Source organism: Clinocottus analis, unplaced genomic scaffold, assembly GCF_023055335.1.
Source record: "Clinocottus analis isolate CAN_PGR_092001 unplaced genomic scaffold, fCliAna1.0.p SCAF_8, whole genome shotgun sequence".
Taxonomy (NCBI): domain Eukaryota; kingdom Metazoa; phylum Chordata; class Actinopteri; order Perciformes; family Cottidae; genus Clinocottus; species Clinocottus analis.
The window spans coordinates 14,992,480-15,015,072 of NW_027176240.1; the positions used below are offsets into that span (position 1 = coordinate 14,992,480).

The 22,593-nt window shown below is 43.5% G+C and overlaps 3 protein-coding genes across 6 annotated transcripts in view; 1 reads left to right on the forward strand and 2 right to left on the reverse strand.

The window, feature by feature from the left end:
- The window catches only part of slx4ip (SLX4 interacting protein), a 31,350-nt gene extending 17,364 nt beyond the window's left edge, over positions 1 to 13,986 (reverse strand). The window contains exons 1-5 of one of the 2 annotated variants that reach the window (XM_068568328.1): positions 13,771 to 13,986; positions 13,487 to 13,531; positions 13,346 to 13,403; positions 6,408 to 6,497; positions 5,970 to 6,096 (exon numbers count right to left, since the gene is read on the reverse strand). In XM_068568328.1, the coding sequence (XP_068424429.1) occupies positions 5,970 to 6,096; positions 6,408 to 6,497; positions 13,346 to 13,372 (244 nt within the window). In that variant the 5' untranslated portion in view covers positions 13,373 to 13,403; positions 13,487 to 13,531; positions 13,771 to 13,986. The remainder of the gene's footprint in view (positions 1 to 5,969; positions 6,097 to 6,407; positions 6,498 to 13,345; positions 13,404 to 13,486; positions 13,532 to 13,770) is intronic. The other variant, XM_068568327.1, reaches the window with a different exon arrangement.
- A 316-nt stretch (positions 13,987 to 14,302) lies between these two features.
- mkks (MKKS centrosomal shuttling protein) lies at positions 14,303 to 19,447 on the forward strand. Of its 2 annotated transcripts, none has more exons than XM_068567139.1 (4): positions 14,303 to 15,397; positions 15,684 to 15,865; positions 16,684 to 16,794; positions 17,680 to 19,447. In XM_068567139.1, the coding sequence occupies exons 1-4, from the start codon at positions 14,413 to 14,415 to the stop codon at positions 18,109 to 18,111; spliced, it is 1,710 nt and encodes a 569-aa protein (XP_068423240.1). In that variant the 5' UTR covers positions 14,303 to 14,412; the 3' UTR covers positions 18,112 to 19,447. The 2 variants fall into 2 exon arrangements, with proteins under 2 accessions (XP_068423240.1, XP_068423242.1); XM_068567141.1 differs by having other exon boundaries at positions 15,684 to 15,739.
- Positions 19,207 to 21,890, reverse strand: srd5a2b (steroid-5-alpha-reductase, alpha polypeptide 2b). Of its 2 annotated transcripts, XM_068567143.1 has the most exons (5): positions 21,451 to 21,890; positions 20,470 to 20,633; positions 20,051 to 20,152; positions 19,816 to 19,966; positions 19,207 to 19,713 (listed from the first exon to the last, which is right to left on the reverse strand). In XM_068567143.1, exons 1-5 carry the CDS (start codon positions 21,723 to 21,725, stop codon positions 19,647 to 19,649), a joined length of 759 nt encoding a protein of 252 aa, XP_068423244.1. In that variant the 5' UTR covers positions 21,726 to 21,890; the 3' UTR covers positions 19,207 to 19,646. The 2 variants fall into 2 exon arrangements, with proteins under 2 accessions (XP_068423244.1, XP_068423243.1); XM_068567142.1 differs by having other exon boundaries at positions 19,816 to 20,152.
- Between the last annotated feature and the right edge of the window lie 703 nt (positions 21,891 to 22,593).

Below are 22,593 nucleotides of genomic sequence, written 5' to 3' on the forward strand. Positions count from 1 at the left end.
TGGTGGGGAGCGTTTTGGAGCACAGCGCAATTATCGAGAGAAAAAGAATCTGCTTCTTCGAAACATAATCTGATGAGAGAAATGCCGTCACAATAAAAAGATCATACTGAATCATCATTATATTGTAATTAGCCCAAGAGACCACAAATCTCTCAAAGTGCTGCCACTGTTTATATTTCAGAGCATTCAGAAGGAGGATGCAAACTGCTTATTTTGCATTAAGTCCCTTTCGATTAATGTTGTGCAGAGCCGTTAGTGGACTTAAGTTATGCAGCGCGCTGGCCTTTTTAAACCTCAGATCAAGGTCTCATTGGAAGCAGGCTGTCTCTGCCTGCTGTGCCTGCTGCACTTTTGCTAGCCTGTGTTTATAAATCCAAATTGGTGAACCATGGCACACATGGCAAGTCAAGCTAGGATTTGCTTCCAGTGACTAATGACACCCGGCGGGTAAAGCCATGCAAAAAAAGAACAGTCTGCATTGGATTGACCGAAGTGTCCGTCTGAATTGGATCTTATTTATTTCATGAAAAGGATATGAAGCACTGGGGGAGTGGACAGTCCTCGATCATAAGATGCCATGGAGTTTGGATTAATTTCAGCTCAGTGTGAACATTCACTGCGTTTTTGTTTTTTGCTGTCCTTTAACTGTCATGCTTGTCTCTCTCCACTCTCCTTCTCCCAGATGACCTCTGTGTTTCACCGAGAAATGTGTGTGCGGAGTTGAGAGCTGAGAGATGGCTTGTTTCTCTGTTGTCAATAATGTTGGACTGAAGAAAACGTGCATGCCGAATGAAATTCGGCCGTGGCATTGGTAGGAGCTATGAGTAAGAAAATGTCTGCTAGTCTCCTTATTTTTTATTTTATATAGATTTCATAGATTACAGCACACTTGTAGTGCACTGTAGAAATACATACATTTATTTATAGACTGTATTCATTGATGGAAAAATTGGCCATGTGCCGTAATATACAAAAATTGAGGATGCAATACAATAAGATGCATTGAGAATGGTTGTGCATTTGAATCCTTGACAGGTGAATCGTTTTCTAATCGGAAGACCCGGTGGAGCTTCACATCTCTATCAAGCAATGGCCGCATGCCAACCAAGGCCTGGAAAGCATTAATGGCTGTGTTGCTTTTGTTGAGGCCATCTTAGACTGACCTTTCCTGACCACAAAAGGGATATTTGGCACACAGCACAACAATGACATCTGTCCAAAGGAACAACCACAGAGCTCATAAGATCACATGACACAGGCCCAGTTGTTTCACAGTGAAGCAAAGAGCAGGGAGAAACAACGACATCCTCTGAGACCTTTCAGTGATTACTAAAACAAGGCATTCTGGACATGCTGGATGCTTTGCATGAGTTCAAGAGAGTGGGTGCCATCTCCCAGACCAGATTGTGGTGAATGGGAACAGTCACATAAATGCGATCCGTGCTCAGGCCCTAATTATATGGGAAAAGACTGTGGTGTGACAGCTATGGCGGGGATTGCGGTTGTGTCTGAAAAGGCCGCAGCTGACCCTGCGGAGGAGGAGAAGGAGAGAAAGTGAAAAGATAAAAGAGACGACATGAGAAGAGCAGAGCAGATAGGCAGAGGAGAAGAGGACCCCATAGGATAAAAGATAAAGAAAGAAAGTGTGTGTGTTTGTGTGTGTGGGTGCGTGCATGCGTGCGTGTCTAGTGTGCAATAATAGGAAGGGGGAGGGCTAACGTTGGAGTCAGACTGTCCTATGTGTTGCTGCTGAGTAAGGCCGAGGGGCTTACAGAAAGGATTTAAAGAACCACAGCAACACCACAAAGCACCAGGGGAAAGGGGGTTGCCCAGCAGGGGCCGGAGGGGGGAGGGGTGGGGGGGCAAGAGGGGAGAGGGGCAGGACTGGCTGGAGTGGCTACTCTGATCAGGATCCATTTCCAGCTTGGGCCTTGGAATTCCTTTGTTCCTGTCACAGGTCTCCGTTTCCCCCCTCGCCCTAATCCCAGCCTGCCTCACACCCAGTAACACAGAGCAGGGCAGGTAACTCTGCCACATGCATGCCTCTCTATTTACAGACCAGTCCCCACATAACAGCCACTTACATAAATAGTAATAGCTGTGTGGTAGCACTGAGAAGAAGCAACGTGGGTTTATACAGGTTGTCGCCACAGTACTTCTGTGTCTTCAAAATGGTCCCAGTTTGAGGCTGAAAGGTCGTCATGTACCAATGCTCCCAAAAATGGACAGCTAACTTTTTGCATTTTGTACAGAGAAAGTCTGAATGGCTTTTCCAAACTTTTAAAATGATCTTGGGCTGTAGGCCTTTAAGGAGCAAGAGAAGCACTAGGAAGCTATAGCTACATGCCCTGACAGGGCAGTTAAAAAATGAACCATCTCCCCTGTAGTCGCTACACATCATGCGCATTCTTCACTGAGAAGAAGATGGTCATTCGTAAACACATTCTCCAACAGTAAAGCTATCCAGCAACACTTGTGCTTTTCCCGCAATGGTCGCGGCCAGGCCGCCTTAAGCCCCCTTCATAGGGCTGCCAAGAGGAGTCAGTGGTACACTGTGCAGCACTCGCAAAGCCCTCTCCCACGGCTATTAGTGACCATTCATCTGGGGAGCCTGGGAAAATGCCTCTCCAGCCTGCCGTGGCCATGGGGAAACAGGCTGGCAGGTGTTCCCTCCCCCTAAGCCCTGGCACCTGTGCAGAGAGAGGAAGAAGGAACCAGCTCTGCCATGGGCTAAAATGCTCTCTAGGTACCACTTTGCCAGGGCTCCTCTAACTCCTCTGACTGGTAGGAGGCCGCTCAAACATCAGGCTAAGCTACACCCGAGCTCTACCTCACATGGAGAGATAAATCTTGGCTGTATCAATTCAAATCATAGATGTAAGACATCTGGTAATGTGCTTTGGCAGTTTGAAATGGTATGTTAACTAAACCCGTGTAAAATGGGCCTTCTCGGTTTACACGCTGCACATACACACAAACATATACACCATTATGGAGTACAAAATCAATATCCCCTTGAGGTGAAACTCTACTAGACCAAGAGCAAATAATAAGATAGCAGATAGGCCTCAATTTAAGTATCTTATTGAATGCCAAAAGTAGATTTTATATTGTTATATTATTTATTGTATAGATACAAGAGGATTGTGTCTGACGTGAGGCTATTTCCTGCAGAGCAATGGCATCTTCACCAGGATAATTGTCACACTCTTGCTGTCTTCGAGCATGACCACCAGCATCTCTACTCAAATGTACTATCAGAGAACAAAAAAATGAATTCCTCAAGGCATAGAGAAGAATTGATCTACTCATTTTCAATCTGTAATTACTCTGAGAAAAAGTGGGTGTCTCCCATGAAGAATGCAGGCCTCTCCCATGCTCCACTTTCCTCGGCTTCTAAAGTCTAGCATGTTCATTCTGCTTGTCCAGAGCCAAGATGTTTGGTGGGAAAAGTTCCCTACGTTCATCTCTCTAAAAACATAAATAAATCACATCACTATGAGCTAATCATGAAGTCTCATGTAGCCTGGGTAAAAAAAAAAAATAAAAGAAGGGGAGACCGGGGGTTGACAATTGGAAATTGGCCACTGAAGCAGAGATGCAAAGAAAAGGCTTGGCTTTGTGTTGGCAGAAGACGTGGCGTAAGCCTCTCTGTGACATGTCCACTGGGTGCTATACACACACATGTGCACCCAACACAGCATGCACACATAGATACAATAACGCATAGGGATAACTCAGATTCCAACATTTGCACTGAAGGGCCTTGGAATGCTAAAAGCTGTTGATGGCTCATTGGAAGTGCCAACAGCTGAGGCGGTTACGCTGTTCTTACTGCTGTCTGTTGGCGGAAGCCTCTGTGATTTCACACTGGCACCAGCTCAAACAACGCCTCATAGAAGACCCACAACTCCCCCTCTAATACCATCCCGCACATAGCACCACACTCCATCCGCCTATTCTTGGCCCAGACATCAGTGCCACTCCGCCTGACACCTTTCACTATATGTAGCAACAACATGAATGAGCGCGTGCCTCAGTACATACACAAGTCTCAGTCCAGGATATCCACCTTAATTCTGCTCCCAGATAACATAACGCTGCACAGACGCACGCGGATGCAAATAGGTCCTGCACTGAAACAGATACACGCCGAAAACCAGCTTCCACTTCCTGCTTTGGACAGTCTGAAAGTCCTGTGAGGATTAGCATGTTAGCGTCTGACCTGCTTGCTGAATAGACGACCCCAATACTTAATACCTACCCTGAGGTTTGCTCCATAAGCCTATAGTCTGTCCTTCCCTTTTTATGGCTCCTGCCTGACTGCTTACTTCTCACAGTCACAGTCTCCACCTTTACTGCTCTGCCGCCTCCCTCACATGGGACAATGAAAAGACCAAGAATGTGATTACACTCACTTAAGACCTTTTAATAGGACTAGAGCACATGAACTGTGTGGGCCTGTTTGAGGCACCGTACCTTTTCATGTTCAGCGTGGGGAAAATTCTCTAGTACAGCATGGAGTCATGTTCCACTGGATACTTCCCTTTTTTTTGGCAAAGCTGCAAGGAGCTTAATAATTTTTACATGCATATTTTCCTGCTGAAATACTGATAGTCCCCTTGTTCACACAGTGGAGTGAATGTGTGGGTGTGAGTGTGTGTGTGGAGCCTCAGTCTGTGATCTCCATCATTAGAGATGTCTGTCTCTCTTCAGTCTGTCATGGGGAATACGAGACAGGCTTTTCAGTAACTGTACACTGCCAGCCTGTTCACACCTAGCCCAGGGGGAGAATATATCTCTCCGACTCACTGTGGCAACTTTTGATTCCCACTGGTTCTGACGTGTGCATGCGCGCACACATGCATGCAACCAGTTTGTCGGTTTTACGATGACTGTACGCTCCGTCAAGAAAATGACAACGGTGTTACTAACGTGAACACAAGTGTCTCTGTAAGTGAATACAAATACACACGTGAATGCAGTTTTAGCAGATGAGAGGAGTAAAGAGGAGGGGAGTCGCGTGAGAGGCAGAGCTACAGCCACAGGAGAAACTTTATGGAACCAAGTGCCCTGTAATTCCACTCTCACAGTCAGGCCTGCCCTGCTGAGTGAGCCCAGTTTAACTGCCCTTAACTGCTACCTGTGACAAACCTTACTGCCTTACAGCACGCAGCTGGGGGCTCCTGTGAAGCCAGACTTGCAGTGCTTCAAAGGCATGTGTGTGGGTGGCTGGGGAAATGCACTTGCAGTGGATACATAGGGATGAATTGAATTGGCCTATTCATACTGGAGCCTTATTTATGGATTTGTCTCTCTGTATGATTTATTGAATGTGCAACAAACTGTTTTTTGCTATCATCCAGTTAACTTACAAGTACAGATACACACAGGCATAAACCATTTAAATTGACTCATATGTTGTGCCAAGTTAAACAATGCAACACAATATAAAAACTGCTACCAGCACTTGCCTCCGGGTCACACCCTGGGTGCAGAGAGCCACCGTGTCCCAACTAGTTCTGTTGTCTTTCCTTCCACACTCCTCAAAACGGTAGTTATGAAACTCTTTTGAGACCGTTTAGTAAGCCCATTCTCATTCGCTCAGTAACGCACTTTCGTGCACACAGGCATACAGGCGATTCTGCAAGTAAATTAATACCAGTTTTGAGTTCGTAGCCAAAGTAAACAACTTGTCTTTTTTAAGAGTGGATCATAGACGTACTGTATCTATGGCATAGAAAGGGAAGACAAAGATGACTACATTCCAAAGGAATGTACTGAGTACAAAACAGAATAAATATAGCTTATACCCAGAACAATTAAACTAATGATCAAAGTCAACACATAAAGAAACTATGTCACATACAGCAATGGGTCGTAAAGCAATGAACTGGAGCATAATGAATACTATTAGAAACGTTTTGGCTCTTTGGCAGTGTAATGAGGGCCACAAGATGGTGTGTTACCTTTGACATAAAAGGCTGAAGCAGGTGTCAACTCCTTCTTCTGTTTGGGCTGTCTTCCATTGTGGAGGGACTCTGTGTACTGCTTAACCCTCTGCTCCACAGTGTCTCGAACAAGGGCTGTAACTTCCTAAAGACAGTGGGCCGATATTTCAGCACAGCAAATGAGACAACGCCAGTTTCACAGTGAAGATTGATGATGAGCACAAGCAGACAACAGATCTCGAGTGAAAGGTCAGTAAGGCAACTCCACAAGCAGCTGGTTGTAGAGATTAGAACCGTTTTGCAACAATGAAAACCCCCTAGTAGAACAGACCGAAGGCTCAAAGTCATTTTGAATTCCACGCTGCCGCTGACTTTGATAAGGCCTCCAGCTGAACAAAAGCCATATACTCACGCACACACGTATTCACACGCACGCCCTTCTTCCTGTGTCTGTACCTGAATGTGGTACGCAGTAAACCAGCCGGCGTCCTCTTGGCCGCCCAGGGGCAGAATGTGGAGATCCACCAGCACTGCAAAGTTCCCACACTGTAACACAAAGAGGAAGGACAGCCAAAGATTGCTGAGGGGCATTGAGCTCACAGACAACAAAGGAAATCAGAGTGTGGGTGATTGACAGCGAGACAAACCTCAATGACCCCCCGTGTCCTCAAACATCACCCCAAGCCTCTCACAGCGGTCCCCTCCCTCCTGTTTCCCCGTCTAGCCATCTCTTTACCAACCACTTTACAAAAACGTATGGACCTGTCTGTCTCCTCATATTTCCTACTCTCAGTGTAAAAAGTATAGGTTTATTTTTTCTAGAAGCTTTCGACTCAGGTCACAACAGGCTGCACCAAAATTAGGATTACCCACTTTGTATCAGAGTGGTGGAGGAACTCCTCAGATCTGCCCTAAAGCACTCTGCAATGCTCCTGCACTTCTGCACTACAACTTTTTGAGGGCTTTCGAAAGGCGAGTAGAGGGCTGCAGAGTGGATTCCTGAAGCACAACGTCACTGTGTCAATGACAATCAGCTACAAGGGACCGGCAGGCCAGAAATGCCGCGGCCGGTTAAGTTGCCGTTACATCTTTCTCATGCTGGCCTGATTATAATTTACACATGAGTGCAAAAGCTGCCCGCTGCAGAGAGCAAATGGATGTGGGTCTCGTGTGAACTTCGCCTCTCCCTGGACAAGGAAGTAATGGATGGGCTGAGACCACCCACAACATGACACAGAGGAGCAACAAGTACTGCCCTCAAACCCACAGCGATAATGCCGCAGAAAAGCAATGAACTGAGTGGGGTAGCAAAAACACAGTCAGGGGAAGACAAAACCAGATTTCAGTCTAACCGCGTACAACTGAAAAAGAGTGTGTACAAACCCGTCCCCTGAGTGGGAAGCATTACAGAAAGAATGACTCTACAGTCCAGACTTGAGGGATGCTCCTATATGGCTGGTTCTCAGGATGACGCGAGAGGAAGACTCCTCTGGGTGTGTTGGGGAAGGACTCCACCATTTAGGTCCTAATTCTAGACACAAGCCTACACTTCCAAACTCTCTCAAGTTGCCTCCTCCTTTTGTTTAAAAATATTTTATTAATTGTTATAAAATTAAAGTTGGGCTAAGAACCTTTCATCAAGTGACGTTAAATGGCTAAGTACTGGCTCTGCGCAGATCAAGCTGACAAATGTTTTTCCTTTCTTTCCCATGAGAGCATTTGTCTTTCTCATTGTCTTTTTGTAATAACAATTGAAGGGAAGCTGCTTCTTACTTGTACTTGCGGGTCAACTAGAGGGGAGGGCGCCCCCATATGGCTGATTGGCGAATTTTTCAGTAAATTCAGGCACTGTTCTTCTGCAGGATATGTCAAGTCCTAAAGCCTGAATGTCTGCCATCTTGTACCCAAGTAAGTCTCTGCGTCCGTTTTACCAAAACTAGTGGTATATGAATGTTATGCTAAGTCTGTTATAGGCAATTAATTAAACTGTGATCTCCTGCCTTATCAATCCATATCTTGAAATATCAAAGAACAAAAGGCACGACAGTGGTCCACACTTCAAGATGTGATTATAGCTCAAACAAAAAACTGTTAAATACTAAATAGTTTCTGTACAAACCTACCACATTATAAACAATACTCATTCCATAAAAACATGCTTTCACAAAGACAACAGTATGCCATGGACCAGAACAGAGCCCCTCCTTTTGTGCAAGCTCATCATGTATAAAATGTATGCATGTCGCCTGTCAGAATCAGCTCGTCCCTCCAGATAAGTATTCTCCCCATCCTCTGCCTTTTGTCTCACAGCGGTCCACGGATGACTGGTGGCCTCAGCTGACTGCCTCCAACAATTACCAGCGTGTGGGAAAGCCGAGCAACAGAGGGTCCGACCTCGTCAATCAAAACACAGGACCGACTCACGGATGAGCCCCACAGTGGTTTCTTGGGATTGGACTTGACACACACTCACACACACACACACACACACACACACACACACACACGCAGTAAATGTTTGGGCATCCTGACTATATGCTCTGATTTTTTAGCCCTCTGAATAGCTTCACAGTTGTAGTATCATATACGCTGCCACCGTGCATGAGGTGCCAGTTTATCGGGTACGCATTTAAATGTAAATTAACCAGTTTATCAAGTGATGTTTTTTTTAAATGATGTATGTATACAAATATATATGTGTCAGAGAAATGTAAACGTACCTCCGTGGAATGGTTGTGTGCATAGTTAACGGTTGTGGCATCGGAATGTTTTATAATGCTGCGCATTTCTAATATTGTAGCCACTCCTGATAATCCTGAGAAGGACCACAAGATCAGTCTTGTCGGGTACATCGCTCAAAATTACACAAGCTAATGCGAGCTCAAAAGAGCGACACATAAGGTTAATCTGATCAATATCCTGGAATGAAGGGAGCTGTGTATGAAGTGCAGCCCTTATGGAGACGCAGGAGGGTGAATCCCATAAAGTGGCTTCAGACTTAGTCTGTCTTTTGGGCTGGAAGCCAGACATCTAGCAAGCCTTGGACTAACTTACCTTTATCACATTAGAGCAGCAGACGAGACTCAACTGGGAACTGGACATTAATGATAAACATTGGTCTGCCTCTTACACAAAAACAGCATGTGATCCCCAGAGCTTCTAAGAAATAGGGGGATTTTGTCAGTAAGTTAATGCAATTACGCTAATATAAAAAATAATTTGTTCAGCAAAACTGGATTTGGTGCAGGGTCAAATTTCACTGTTCAATCTTTAAAGTCCAAACTGCACGATTTAGGCACAGCCATCAGAGTTTGGATAAAAGGAAGTTTGTGTTGATTGTGGCAAATAAGAGAAGAAAGCAGTAGAATCTAACTTTACACAAAGGCTCAGACTACAATCACATCATGTGGTCTAAATTTGTCAGCTCGAAGCACAAAGAGTGACCAGTGGTTCTCTAGTCTGAACTCTGCCATGAACTATGACCCCAAGCTACTCTTTGGTGAGATCTCTGTAAGCCGCCTAGCACTTTTGAGAGGCAGTAATACCGATCACAAGAACCTCGTCTTCCTTGAGTAAAGCCATTTGAAAGTGCCTAAAAGAAAATCCAATATATTCGATGAAATAGTGAAAAACAAACAAAACTAACAACTTCCAAATACTACCACACATGCCTTTATCTCCAACACACTCTATACAGTACCATCAGCAGGACCCCATCGGATTTCATTAACTCTACATAATTATTTATCAAATTCATGAGCCCTCCTACTTTGTGTTCTTTGCTTTGACTCATTTATGGCAAAACTCTGTGCAACTGCCGCCGTTGTTGCAAAGAAAGGTTTGTTAAAAGGGCCAAATTCTAGAGGAAGTTACTCCTTTCATACATGTTAAAGTGGGCCAGCACTGCTTTGTTCCCCGTCCTGCTCAGGCCTTTTAGAGCTAGGAACAGAGGCCGAAGGCTGAATGAGAGGCGGCAAGGAGCGCTACTTAATACCAAATCCTTTATTGTGCCATCTTTTGTACGCTGTCACACAGGGTTTGAAAAGGGCCGAGTCTTCCTGCAGGCTCAGCTCAACTTCGCTATCCTAATTCTCCCCACTGCCAATCTGATAACCGTGACCTGTTGGGGGGAGCGGAGGGCAGGCGGGGGCGAGGGGGGGAGGGCTGTTAAACCCGTTGCCTAACACCTGAGACCAAAGCTGCCCACAGTCCACACAGCACAACATGAGAAAATACCTCCATATTTTCAGTCTGAATAAACAAATACCAACTCAAACCGACCGACAGCTCCTTTCCCTTTCTGGTCTTTATCACTCTTAGTTCCCAAAACACTCTACCTTCCCTTATCTCTCTCCCAGACCCTGCTCTCCATCCTCCCGCCTGTGCTGCTCCAAGTTGGGCACAGGCCCAAACTTTTTGAGCAGCTTCGCCCACCTCCCCACCTCGCTGCCCTTTGCCATTGCTATCGCGCCGTAAAAGAACCAGACCTTTTCGGACTGCACTTAGCTCAAAGGCTAACACTAACCAGCCGCAGATGTTTACATTGGGAAAGAAGGGGCAGCAGATGCGGTCTCACTCAATAAAACTTACATCTCTCCCACTCCCCCTTTGTCTCTCTCTTTTTCTGACTTTCTCTTGCTCCCTCTCCCTCTCTCTTTTTCTGAACGTCTGCAAGGAACCCAGGGGAGCTCTTTAGATCTGTGGGTGTGACAATCTTGCTCTCAGGCTTTATTTGCCCTCATTCCCAAGCTCTCTCTGTACTGTGAGTCACCTGGGTTTCCCCTTATGAAAAAAAATTCTTCTTTCCAATTTTTCTAACAGCGAGATACTGAGCGGAGGAACCTGAGACTTGATTATTATTGGCGCAAATGTAATTTTCAGATAGTTCTCAGAAGGGTTTTGTGTGCAATTGCTCCCTTCATTCAAGTGGATGTGAGCACACCTGAGTTATTTTCATTTGACGGTAATAAAAAAAAAGAGAGACACAACCCAGGAGTGGAATTCCAGCAGCAAGAACAGACAGGAATATATTCAGGTAACACTAAGCAAACAAATCTCAGAAGTTATTGAGAAACAGCAGGCTGAGTGAGATTACAACATTAGAACATGCATATTTTGACCAGCAATGCAGGTCAATGCTGAGATAGAAGGAGGCTTTTTTAAATTTGTATTCTTGTCACTTTCATTTGCACAAGTGGAAAAGTGTCAAAATGTTTCCAATCAAACTGCAATGATTTTGTACAGAGGCAAGATGTGTGCTCTGATGTGAGGTCATCTGCATCGCAACAACAACAACACTAAACAGCACATAAACATCTGACATTAAACTGCTCTGTGATACCTCAGTCTATTTATTCTTAAAAAACATTTTGGTTTTAACATACTACAGTAGATGGTTAGAAAGTCAGCAGTGCATATTGCTAATAGAAGGCAGATTGCAGGGCTCTGCAGCGGTAATGTCCTGGCAGACAGCAACCGCTTTGGTGGATCAGTGTTTTAGCCTGCAGGCCCTTTTTCGGGAGGTCTGAGAAGTGGCAGGTCACTATATTGACTTAAGCCTATTTAAAAAGGAGCATACCAGCACCTCCTGCAGTCTCACAGACCAGGGAGGGAGCTACTTTGAAAACATTGTCAGAGAAAGAAAACATAAAAAATAAACCTGGTGCACAGCCTACTAAACATGTTATGGTGAATCCAAGAACTTGACTCATAATTGAAAAATGATCTTTGCTCTGTGCAAGCCGTCAAACTGAGTTTAGATAATGCCTTTGTGAAAACAATGTCTCTCTGCAGATGTTTGTTCTTAAAAATCCTTGGAAGTAAATTTAATGATTAAAAAAAAAGTGGCGTTTGTTTTGCGAAAGAGGAGCCCAGGGTAGTGCCTTGAATGCTATTGTTTAATCCCCTCTAACATACTGTACTTGTTTTGTGGTCAGTTGGTTAAGCATGGTAGAATCTGTGTCCATTTTCTCAGGCAGAGTAACACAACAGTATCATTATGTGCCCAGTGGGAAGGAACCCTCCGTGAACCTAAAGGGTTTTACTCTCCCACAACCATGAGAGTGTGGGTGGGTGGTGGAGGGGTGTATGCAGGCATGCATATGAAACAAATAAAGGGAGTGAATGCAATATCTGGTCAACTAGGCACACATGGCATTATGGAGGATGTAAGAGATCAGTGCAAATGTCTGCAGCCTCATCCAAAACTCTCAATAAATGAAACATCAACAAAAGAGAGACCAGTGGCTTTTCCTGCACTTAACAAAAACATCTGATGTGCATTATTCCTGACAGAACATCAGACTGAGGATGAACAGCATGGCTTTTTAATAGAAAGAGTTTCCCTTGCTCTGTAAGGCTGTGTCCATTAACAAAAGGCTCTCGGGGAGGCAGTCGGTAGGGATTTGCAAAAAGTGACCAGAAACTTTAAATAACTGTCATAATCTAAAGGATGAATGATAATGTCAAAATGTGAAGGCAAGACACTTGCAACATGTACCTGTACTTCCCTCTAGTGGCCAAATAATGCACTACTGAGAAGGACAAAACAAACGTAGAGGGCGATGCAGCGTAATATTGTTAAGCATTCAGTGTTGCATTGTTTTCCCCATACTGCCCAACAGCTGGTTTAACATAGACCAATTGCTGTCACTAGTGTCTGTAGCAGTTCTTAGTAACAATAACAATAAAAAGTGTTGTGATTGCTGTCAACAGCACCTGAAAAGATTTTATCAAATGCAAATTATTTCTATTATTTAGTAGGCTCCGTAGTTTTATCTTGTGTGCATTTCATGTGTGTTTTAAGTGAGCCTTTGTGATCACTGAAAAGCACCCACCCCCTCTCTGCTTATAGATGTTCACAAAGCACCTACAAATAGGACTAAATAATATGAATGACATGTGTTTTAATAATAGCCTTTTTTTCTGATTAGATCATCTTCCTTTGTCAATGGGTTCATGCTAAACTGGACGCCCACAATTGCAATAAATACGTTAGAAATTAACGTAATGGCAGTATTTACGATGTACCGTGCATTGGTGCATCAGCGGTTAATAATGTTTACTGAGGAAGGTTCTGAGCAGATTAAATTTTAAAAAATATTTTTTAAGTTATTAGAACTTGCCCAAAACACTTCAGAAAAATACATTAAATGTAAATATTGAGATAAACGATGACTTCTTGAAAATATGGTGGCGCTTTTGCTCTTTGTATGTTCAACCTCAGCTTACACAACTGATGTAAAGGCTGGATTTGTAATAGGAGTTAACGTAAAGAGCGAACATTTTAATGTTATACAATACTGTTGAATATAACGCCACAATAGACATAATATCCAATTAATTCAACACTCTATTACAAGGCGCTGTATGCTACATATTAAATGCTGGCTTACCTTAATAACAAATTTGAGAGGAGCCATTGAAGGGCACACAGCAGTCAGCTAGTTACACCTGAAACAAGTTTATAGTCACAGATTCAACACACGTGGGAGTTTATAATGTACACAACAAATAATAAGGAAGAAGTTTACAACCTTTCCAAGGGATTAACTGCCTTATTATAGACTCGTGCTATTCATCTATCTCGGAGATAAAGCGGTAGGTATGGTAGTAGTTAGTTACACAGCATTACATTTCTTACAGACATTTATTAGGGTTTTTAACGCTAACCTAAACAAGTTGTGCTCATTTATCAGTTATTAGCTAACATCAGTTCAACAGATAACAGCTGTCTCGGCTCACGAGACGAATGATTAACGTTGCTAACGTCAGTACAAACGTGTAATACAAAAATGCACAACAGAGTTCATACACGTACCGCCAACAGATTTGAATGGATTAGTCGTTGAGGCGGCAGGAGATGACGTCACATTTAGTTTGTAGTCCAAAAAATGCTAAAAAAAAACAGTGCGATGCGTAGTTTTTCAAAACGACTTGAGAAAACTGCAGTAGGCTGACTGTGGAATTACGGAGTTTGAGGGAGAATCTGTCGTAAAACCGGCCATGTTTCAGATGGAAGAGAGAATGCGACTGTTTATCAAGTAGGACCCCGCTCCGCTAACGCTGTTCGCGCTACCATGGAAACGAGGTGCGCGTTGAAAGAGCCTGCACTGACCTCAAAATAATGTTGTCGAAATGTAACAACATCAAGTTGTTTTATCATACAATAGTCAACAAAATAGTAAAAACTACATTAATTATTATGTTTGGGTGTAATATATAAATAAGATTCAAATAGTATATCATAAAATTATTTAATTTATGCCAGGCAATGTCAAGGGCGTCTCACTGTCTTGTGCGAGCAAAAGCGATTACTGTGGAGGACGCAATGTGTCAATTCCTATCAAAGTTTGCCAAAGAGCTTCCACTTAAAAGTAAACTCACTGTCTAACGTTACGAGAAGCCACAGTCTGTCGACAGTGGTTTTATTAAGCTGCTCTGAGACGTGTCTGCTTCAGTGATGTCTCGACTCGTCAAGAAGTCTCCATCTGTCTGTACGGACCTGCCTCTGGACAACACCGACATTTGTAACAAGCTCCACCTGCTGAGGCAGCTTCTGAAGTCGTGTTTTGGCCCAACGGGGAGACTCAAACAAGTCCACAACAACATCGGAGGACACGTCGTCACCACCTCCACCTCATCCGTTCTCCTCCCAGCCATTTCGTCCTCGCAGCCTTTTATCAATCTGATCAAAACCTCCATCCTCAACCACGTCTCCCGCTTCAGTGACTGCGGTTTGTTTGCCGCGGTTCTTTGTTTATCCCTCATCGAGCACGCGACACGGTCCGGCCTCAGTGGCAGCGTGGCCATCAGAGTGAACACGCACTTGCTGGGGTTGTGCACCAGTTACCTCCAACGAGAGGACTGCGGTTGTAAAGTCAAGCTTGACTTCTGCAGCAGTCACAGCCTTGTCGCTTTGGCGCGCGGCGTTATCTCCAGCAAACCAGCGTGCGCGCTCACGGAGCAGGAGGCACTTCACGTCAGCAAATTGGCTGTACGAGCTTTTTTGCTGACCGTTCCCTGTCAGAGCCCAGGGGAAGTCACTCTCGGTAAAATAGTGACCGTCTCCGTTGAAGGCCACCCTGTGCTAAACTCTGCAGTGTTTCCAGGTTTGCTCGTGGACGCGCCCGACGTGTTGCGCGTGGACGGGTTGGAGAGCCCACTCTCCCATCCACTGCGCGTGGTGCTGTTCAGTGCGTCTCTTGCCGGAGACCTTGCTGAACTGGGAGATGGGACGATTGAAGTGCACCCCGGTGCAGACACGGACTTGCAGATACTGGATCAGCTCCTGGAGCTCGGCAAGCGGGTGGTAAAGGATGAGGTGAAGCTCTGCGCGTGCCAGAAGGTCGTGCATCCGGTGGTGCAGCAGTACCTGAAGAGTCATGGCGTGGTTGTGATAGAGAGACTGGGAATCACTCTCATGGAGCCATTCGCTCAGCTGACGGGTAAGCCTCTAAATGTCCTGAGCCCATAGCTTCGAAATAATATAATTATAGACGAGCTCAGAGACCACGGGGATTTAAATGTGTGACGATGTCCCAAAGATGCCAAATGGTTTGAAGATTTCACTCAATATCATCATTGGAGCACTGAAACAAGTAGTTGCAGCATTTATATATAAACGATTAGATTTTGATCCAATTGTGAAGCTACTTAAATGCTTTGACATTTTTGCATTTTTTCAAGTGTTTGTGTTTGTGGTCCTAAAGTTCTGTCTACTTTAACCGACAGGTGCTCGACCTGTGGCCACATTGCACACCACCATCCCAGCCGGGGCCTATGGGCAGGTGAGGAATTTCAGTGTTAAGCAGTTTGGATCCAAAACGATGCTGCATTTACAACCTTCAGGGGAGTCGTCCATCTGCACGATGATCCTCTGCCACAGGAACGAGACTATGTTGAGTGAGCTGAAGGTATGATACAGAGAGAGAGAGAGACATGTATGGAAGGATGTAAAACTGATTTGGTCACCCATGCACAACAAGCAGAAATGAAGAGATATGATTGATAATATAAGGCAGGGGTGTCAAACTCATTTTAGTAAAGGGGCCGCATGCTGCCCATTTTGATCTCAATTGGGCCTAGACCAGTAAAATTACAGCATAATAACGCATAAATAACGACATTATTTCTCTATGTTTAAATCATTGGTGATGATGATAAACACTATTTTAAGATATTTCAACTAGAAACATAAAGACCAAACAGTCAGACATCAGCCCACTGGTTATCTGCCTGGGCTGTCCTCAGCAGATTCCCTCGCTTTGTGACACGTTTGTGACGCCACTTTCCTGACGTAATCCGTCTTTAACGACTTCCGAGACAATAATATCAGTGCTCAGATCAATTGCGACTGTGGATCAATGGTTTGCAAGTCTGTCTTACAAGCAGAGGATCAGAGGTTTAAATCCTAGCTTTGCTAATTTTGATCTTTTTATTATTATGATTTATTTATTTCTTCTGTTGGACTGGACACCCTGGCGGGCCGGACTGGACCCTCTCGCGGGCCGGATCCGGCCTGCGGACCGTATGTTTGACACCCCTGATATAAGGCCTCATGAAGCTCAATTGGTGTAACGTCACTACAGGCTAGAAATACAATTATTCTGCAGTACATGAAAAACGATTACCAGTGCTTTTCCACACACATCAGCTTGGAATGTCCATTAATGTGAGGCCAACCCGACGGATGAACTGATGTGTTCATTTTTTGTTCGTGTGACCATTGAAGGTGGCGTGCCAGAAGACTGAACATGTATTGAGGCTCACCTTGAGAGAACCATCCGCCTTACTTGGAGGTGGGTGCACAGAGACCCACCTGGCTGCTTACATCAGACACGAGGTGAGATCCAATGTCAATGTGTTTCAGTGGAATTTCTGCTCTTGTTTAAAACCCTTTTGCACATTCAAAACACATCCCACATTGTTGTAAAGTTGCAAATTAATAAGAATAAAGTCATTGTATTTAAAGAGAAATAATCTACCTGCTCTACAGTGTGCTGCACATTACATTATCACAGTGCTAGTGTGGCAGTATGCCCTACAGATCGTCTGACAACTCAAATGGGAAAAAAATATTATTATATATAGAATTAAATTAAATTCTATATAGAATTCTGTATAGAGTTGGATTGGACACCATTCAGCTTTCTTCCGTCCGTTAAACCATCAGCCTATTACAGTGTAGTGAGACGTTTCATTGTGGCAGAAATAAAATTTAAGGAACTGTGGTGGGCGTGGTCAAGCTGTTTTACTCCCAATATAGAATTTATTCAGAAAATTTGCTTCTACTTTACTAGCTACGGCTAGCATTTACGCTCCAAAATGATGAAATATTACTCCTTTAGAGGAAAATAATAGTACCTCTGGAAAAATTACTCCTCTGTTTTTCCTGTGTGGTATTGAACACATATTAGTATATTATGTGTTATTATATAGTATATATATATTATATTAGTCATATCATTTTGTGTGTCATATAGCAACACAAATGTGCACTCAGGCTTAATTTGTGAAGACACCTCAGTGACAGCCACACGCTCTCTTTCTCCAGTTACGTCACCCGACACATCTTCACCGCCAGAGTTAGGCGTCTTATTGATTGCTGTCCGTTGAGGAGGTTTTCGCATCATTCAGATGAAGAGAGACCGTGACCTCGGTGACCTCGTCGTCGGCCACGGCCGCGATTACAACGTGTCGTCATTGTGGTCTTACTTTCATTTCTCAGAGCACGAAAGAAGTCCCAGAGACCGTATCAGCCCTCGGGTGCTCGCAGACGGAGCACCTTCGCGGCGTGGACAGTTTCTGTCGCTCTCTGGAGTCTGTGGCCGCAGCGCTGGAGCACGACGGCGGGGACTCGCTCATGGATCTGACTCACGCTCACCGCTGGACTCACCCGGCAGATCTCATGAAAGGACACATGGGGGAGGAGAGCTCGAGCATCTGTGGCTGTGGACTGATGGAAAGTAGCCCGAATCAGAGGTGGACTTACCTCAACGCTAATTACCCGCACTTCTCACCTGCGCCTCCGTCTCGTGATGCAGCTGTTCGGCCACGCGTGCTCGACTCCTTCACGGCGAAAGTCAATGCCTTGCAAGTTGCCGTGGAAACTGCTAATCTTGCACTGGATGTGCGATATCTAATTCAAGATATGAACTAGCAGAATGGGCCTTTTATCCGGATTTAAACTTCATAGTTTGTGTTGATCAAAATGAGGAATGAATGCTGTTTTTTCTTTTTTCAAAAGTTATTTTCCATTTCAACATGAGGTGTTGACGTTGTTTTGTGTAAAAAAACTGAATCCTGGTGTCAGTCGGTGGAACCAGCGTACCTCTGTATGTGGTTGTCTTGGGATTGACCTCTTTGTTGAGGATGATATGATGTTTGAGAGAATAGATACATATTTAACTCTTTATCAGATGAGTGCAGCAGGAATGAGTCTTTAAACCTTAAAATTAGTTAGTGTTTTGGCACTTCCTGTTCCCTTGTCTCATGGGATGGATTTTTCGGTGAGATGCCAACTAAAAAAAAAGGTCTGTGGTTAACACAAGCTGAAGAGATTGAGACTGTTTGTTTGGTTCTACAATATACAACAGCTTACGCTACAGAGTTGAAGGTTGTTTTTTTTTTATTTGATCCCGTCATGCACACATGGGCAACATTGATCCAACAAGCTCAAGTGCCAATCAAGAGCCGATTGGTTCTGGTTTTGACAACAAACATGTCTTGTAGCGAATGCTATTTTTCTGTGTAATTGTAATATTTTAACATGAGATGAGAGACGAGTCTCATGTTGTGCAGTGGAGGTTTCAACCCAAAACGTATCTTGTGAAGATTATCTTGCAACATGTTTAACTATCATGAACTTGTGTTTGCCACAGATTATATTTTCTGCAATAATCCAAAATCCAATTAAAAAAATCCCACTGGCTTTTTTTTTGTCGAGGGAACCAGCGTGCTGCTAATTGTAGGGTTTGGCCTCCAACTATACGTCTTTTCTGATCCACTGTGTTTCAAAGCAGCATGTTTCTGCTGCAGTTGTCTTCAGTCAGCACGAGGTGGTGCTGCACAGTTGCCACATAGTTTTTAGCCAACATCATTCCAAGCAATTCATAATTACCCTCCTTTTTTTCCATGACATTGTGTTACAGCCAAAGTATTACCAGTCCAAACCTGATTTGGTGAAATCATTTCACAACCTGACAACTATGAAAACACAAAGAACAACCTCCGGCACTTAAATGTTTCACAAGTGCCTCCATGATCATAATGTTTTGATATGTCAAATGTCAGACAAATTGAAATTTAGAGCCCAGTTACATTCAAAATGATGAGATTTGACATTTGCTATGCATTCTTTTACAGTTTGTACATCTCGTATCTGTATAAAAATAAACATGTGTATCGTATCACAAAATATATTCATATGTACACCAAGTGCATCAATGTCTTTTTGAAAGTTGTTTTCCCCGTAACAGTTTTAATAGAAAGAGTTGAACAGTTAAAAAATGCATAATGGTTCCTGACAAGGACTGCAAGTAAAACCAAAACAGATTGTTGTGCAGTAAAAAGGTTATAATTTCTGTTTAAAAATACAATAGTAACAGGAAACAGACTCTCACACAGTGCTGGTGTTTGGCTGCTGGTTCGAGTTATTTTCTGCTCTTACAAGATGATAGTCAGGTTCTTTTTCTCTCAGAAGATGAATGGAATTAAAGCCTTTCGTAACTTGGGGTAGTCTTTAAATTTCTCTTGGTAAAACCTGCAACACAAAAGCAGAAGGTAACAACCATCACTCAGAAACGGCATGGTCATGTGGAGGTAGTTGGGCAGGCGAGTGCATGTACTATAAGTTGTTAGGCACCTGTGATGGTGATAGGCTCGTGGTCCAATAAAACACAGGCTAAACATTGCGAATGAGAGAGCTGGAAGGGACCAGGTGGCGACAGCATAGCCAAACCACTCCACTATCTCTCCTAGGTAGTTGGCACCAGACACGTATTCAAACAGGCCTCCTGTAGGAGAAGAAGAAGAAGAGCAGGTCACTCCAAGCCCAGAGTGGACGAGCGCTTGTTCAGGTGGGATCTCTTGTTTCCTACCTGTCGGTATCTTGTAGACCACTTCCCCTGGTTTCCTCAGGTTGCGCAGAATATAGTCACTATGTACGTTAATAGCCATTCCCATGTAAAACAGCAGTAAGCCTAGAAAAAGATAGACGGATGGATGTATACTTTACTCATCCGCCAAGGGGAAATTATGTAACAAAACAGCAGTGTCTTAATTTAGGAAATTAAACAAATAAAATGCAAAGTATGTGCATATGCACAGTAATTAAACAAAAGTGGTGCAACAACCATAAGGATCTGGCCAGAGGTGATTTATTATAAACTCTAAAGAAAAAAAGAAAATCGTATCTTCATTTATTTTTTAAATGTTCAATGTTTCTTTTCATACAATGATCATTCGGTTTTGTTTTTTCTATGAAATTTTAAAAGCCAAGACTTAATATTGCGCCTACCAGTTTTATAGCGATAGTCAGCTGACCATCCATCGTCCAGCTGGGCACAGTGCAGCAGATAGTGGCCCTGCAGCAAGCCGTTGAGTGAGCAGAACACGGCTGCTGCCACCATCATGCTCAGTGGGAAAGGTGTTCCTCTGGTCAGCGCTGAGTAGACAAACACCCTGTGATTGGTGAAGCAATAGTAGAGACAGCAGGTGGGACGGTGAGGGGGTTACAGTACATTTTATCCATGCTGGTACATGCAAAGAAAACAGACGGGGAGAGATGTTGTGTGAATATTTTAGCATGTAATTGCAGGAAAAAAAACCGCCATGGTGCCAATATATTTCAGTGTCTTGTCCTTCTGGTTATACCAGCGGGAAATCTTCTTTCCAAAGCTCCTTTTTTTGTCTCGTTTTGAAGGTTGTTTTTTTTTACTTGGTTCGCTTTTATTATTATTATTATTGTTAATAATAATAATAATAATAATACATTTTATTTATATAGCGCTTTTCAAAATTCTCGAAGTCGCTTTACATGATTAAAATCAACAGATTTGTTTTCTTTGCAGTATCTCTGCACATACTGTACATAGTAGATATACAATAGAAACATGATTAGAGACAATACCACAATTTAGTGTTCTGTCAAAGTAAAATATATATATAAGTTACACTCATCATACCGCACATCGTATACCTGTCATGCTCACAATAAAAGCAGGCCAAGTAAGTATGAGACAAATATTAGAAATAAGTCAATATATGAAATTCAAGGTGTGGTAATATTCTATAAGCAAAAGACAATATAAAACTAAATATATTAGGAAACATGAGGACAAACTAGTATGATCCACTGTGAAAAAGCTGTTCTCCTGACAGTGAAATATTGCATTTTTAATGACACTACAACCACTACGATATATTTAAAAGTGCATTTTCACTTTTCCAATTCACATACACATGAAAGGCTCCAAACTGGGCTCGTCTTTGCTTTCACCTTTGAAAGTAGTGCGTGCAAAAGGTCCCGAGCAGCAGGTACTTCCCCGCACTGGAGGCTCTGTGCCCGGTGAGCGTCAGCAGCAGCGGGGCCAAGAGCGCCGGCATCTCCTGGAGGAACCAGGCCCGCCTGGCTGGGACCGTCCGCCCCGGAGGACGGAGTCCCATGTGGCGCCCGTAGGAGGTCTGTATCTTCTTGTGATAAACCAAGTGTCCGAGTCCCGTCAGGATCATCCCACAGCTGAGATAGCTGACCAAGTCCTCGTGGCAGTGCATAGCGCCTTATCTTCTCTTATCACTGATCTTAAATGTCCGTATGGAGTTTTAAAATGGATTTAAACGGGCTTCACTCCTCCCAAACGGATAGGCGGGTCAGGAGCTGAAATGCAAGTGTTCCCCTTCTCACAGCGTGGGTACAAACATTGCTTGAGGTGATGTTGCTTGTTATCCTTTCCACGTTGGAATGAGCGCTCCGGCTTGAAGAGCTGTCTCTTTCTCATTGGAGCGAAGTCCGCATGTGGTCGCAAATAGCGACTTCATAACCATACATGTGTAGAGTCAAATTAAATGTTCATGTACGAGTGAAACTAATTATCCTGAACATTCAGCCAAACAATTTTAATCTAAATAGGACAATACAAATACAAGTTGCCACAAGTTAATTGTCAGTTGTAGGACATTATGCTATCTGTATTGTTTGGAGACAGAGGTCAGAATAAAAAGCTTGAATTACAGGTGGTCAGATTTACAGCCTCACGTCATCTATTGTGGTTTTGTGCATATTCACTCATACACTTAATGACCAGTTTATGGTACTGTTCAGTGTTTGTTGAAACCGTTTCAGAGAGGTGTTGCTTCAATTTGATTATTTTTGGAGGATGTAGCTTTTTTTTTAAATATTGAGTATAAAAAAAAGTGTGAGCTAAATAATGGAAACACCTCCCTGTAAAATATGCAATGCTGTTCAAAAGCAACACATACCGTGTATAAAGTTGAATCAACACCTATCTTCATAAAAAACTGACAATTAAAACCCTCATAGAAGGTAGGCTGTAAGTTATCAGTATATATATATACATAGAATATGCTGTTTTATCTGGAGAGTTGTTTTTTTTTTTTTAAGTGAAGGCACTGTTTCTTTCAC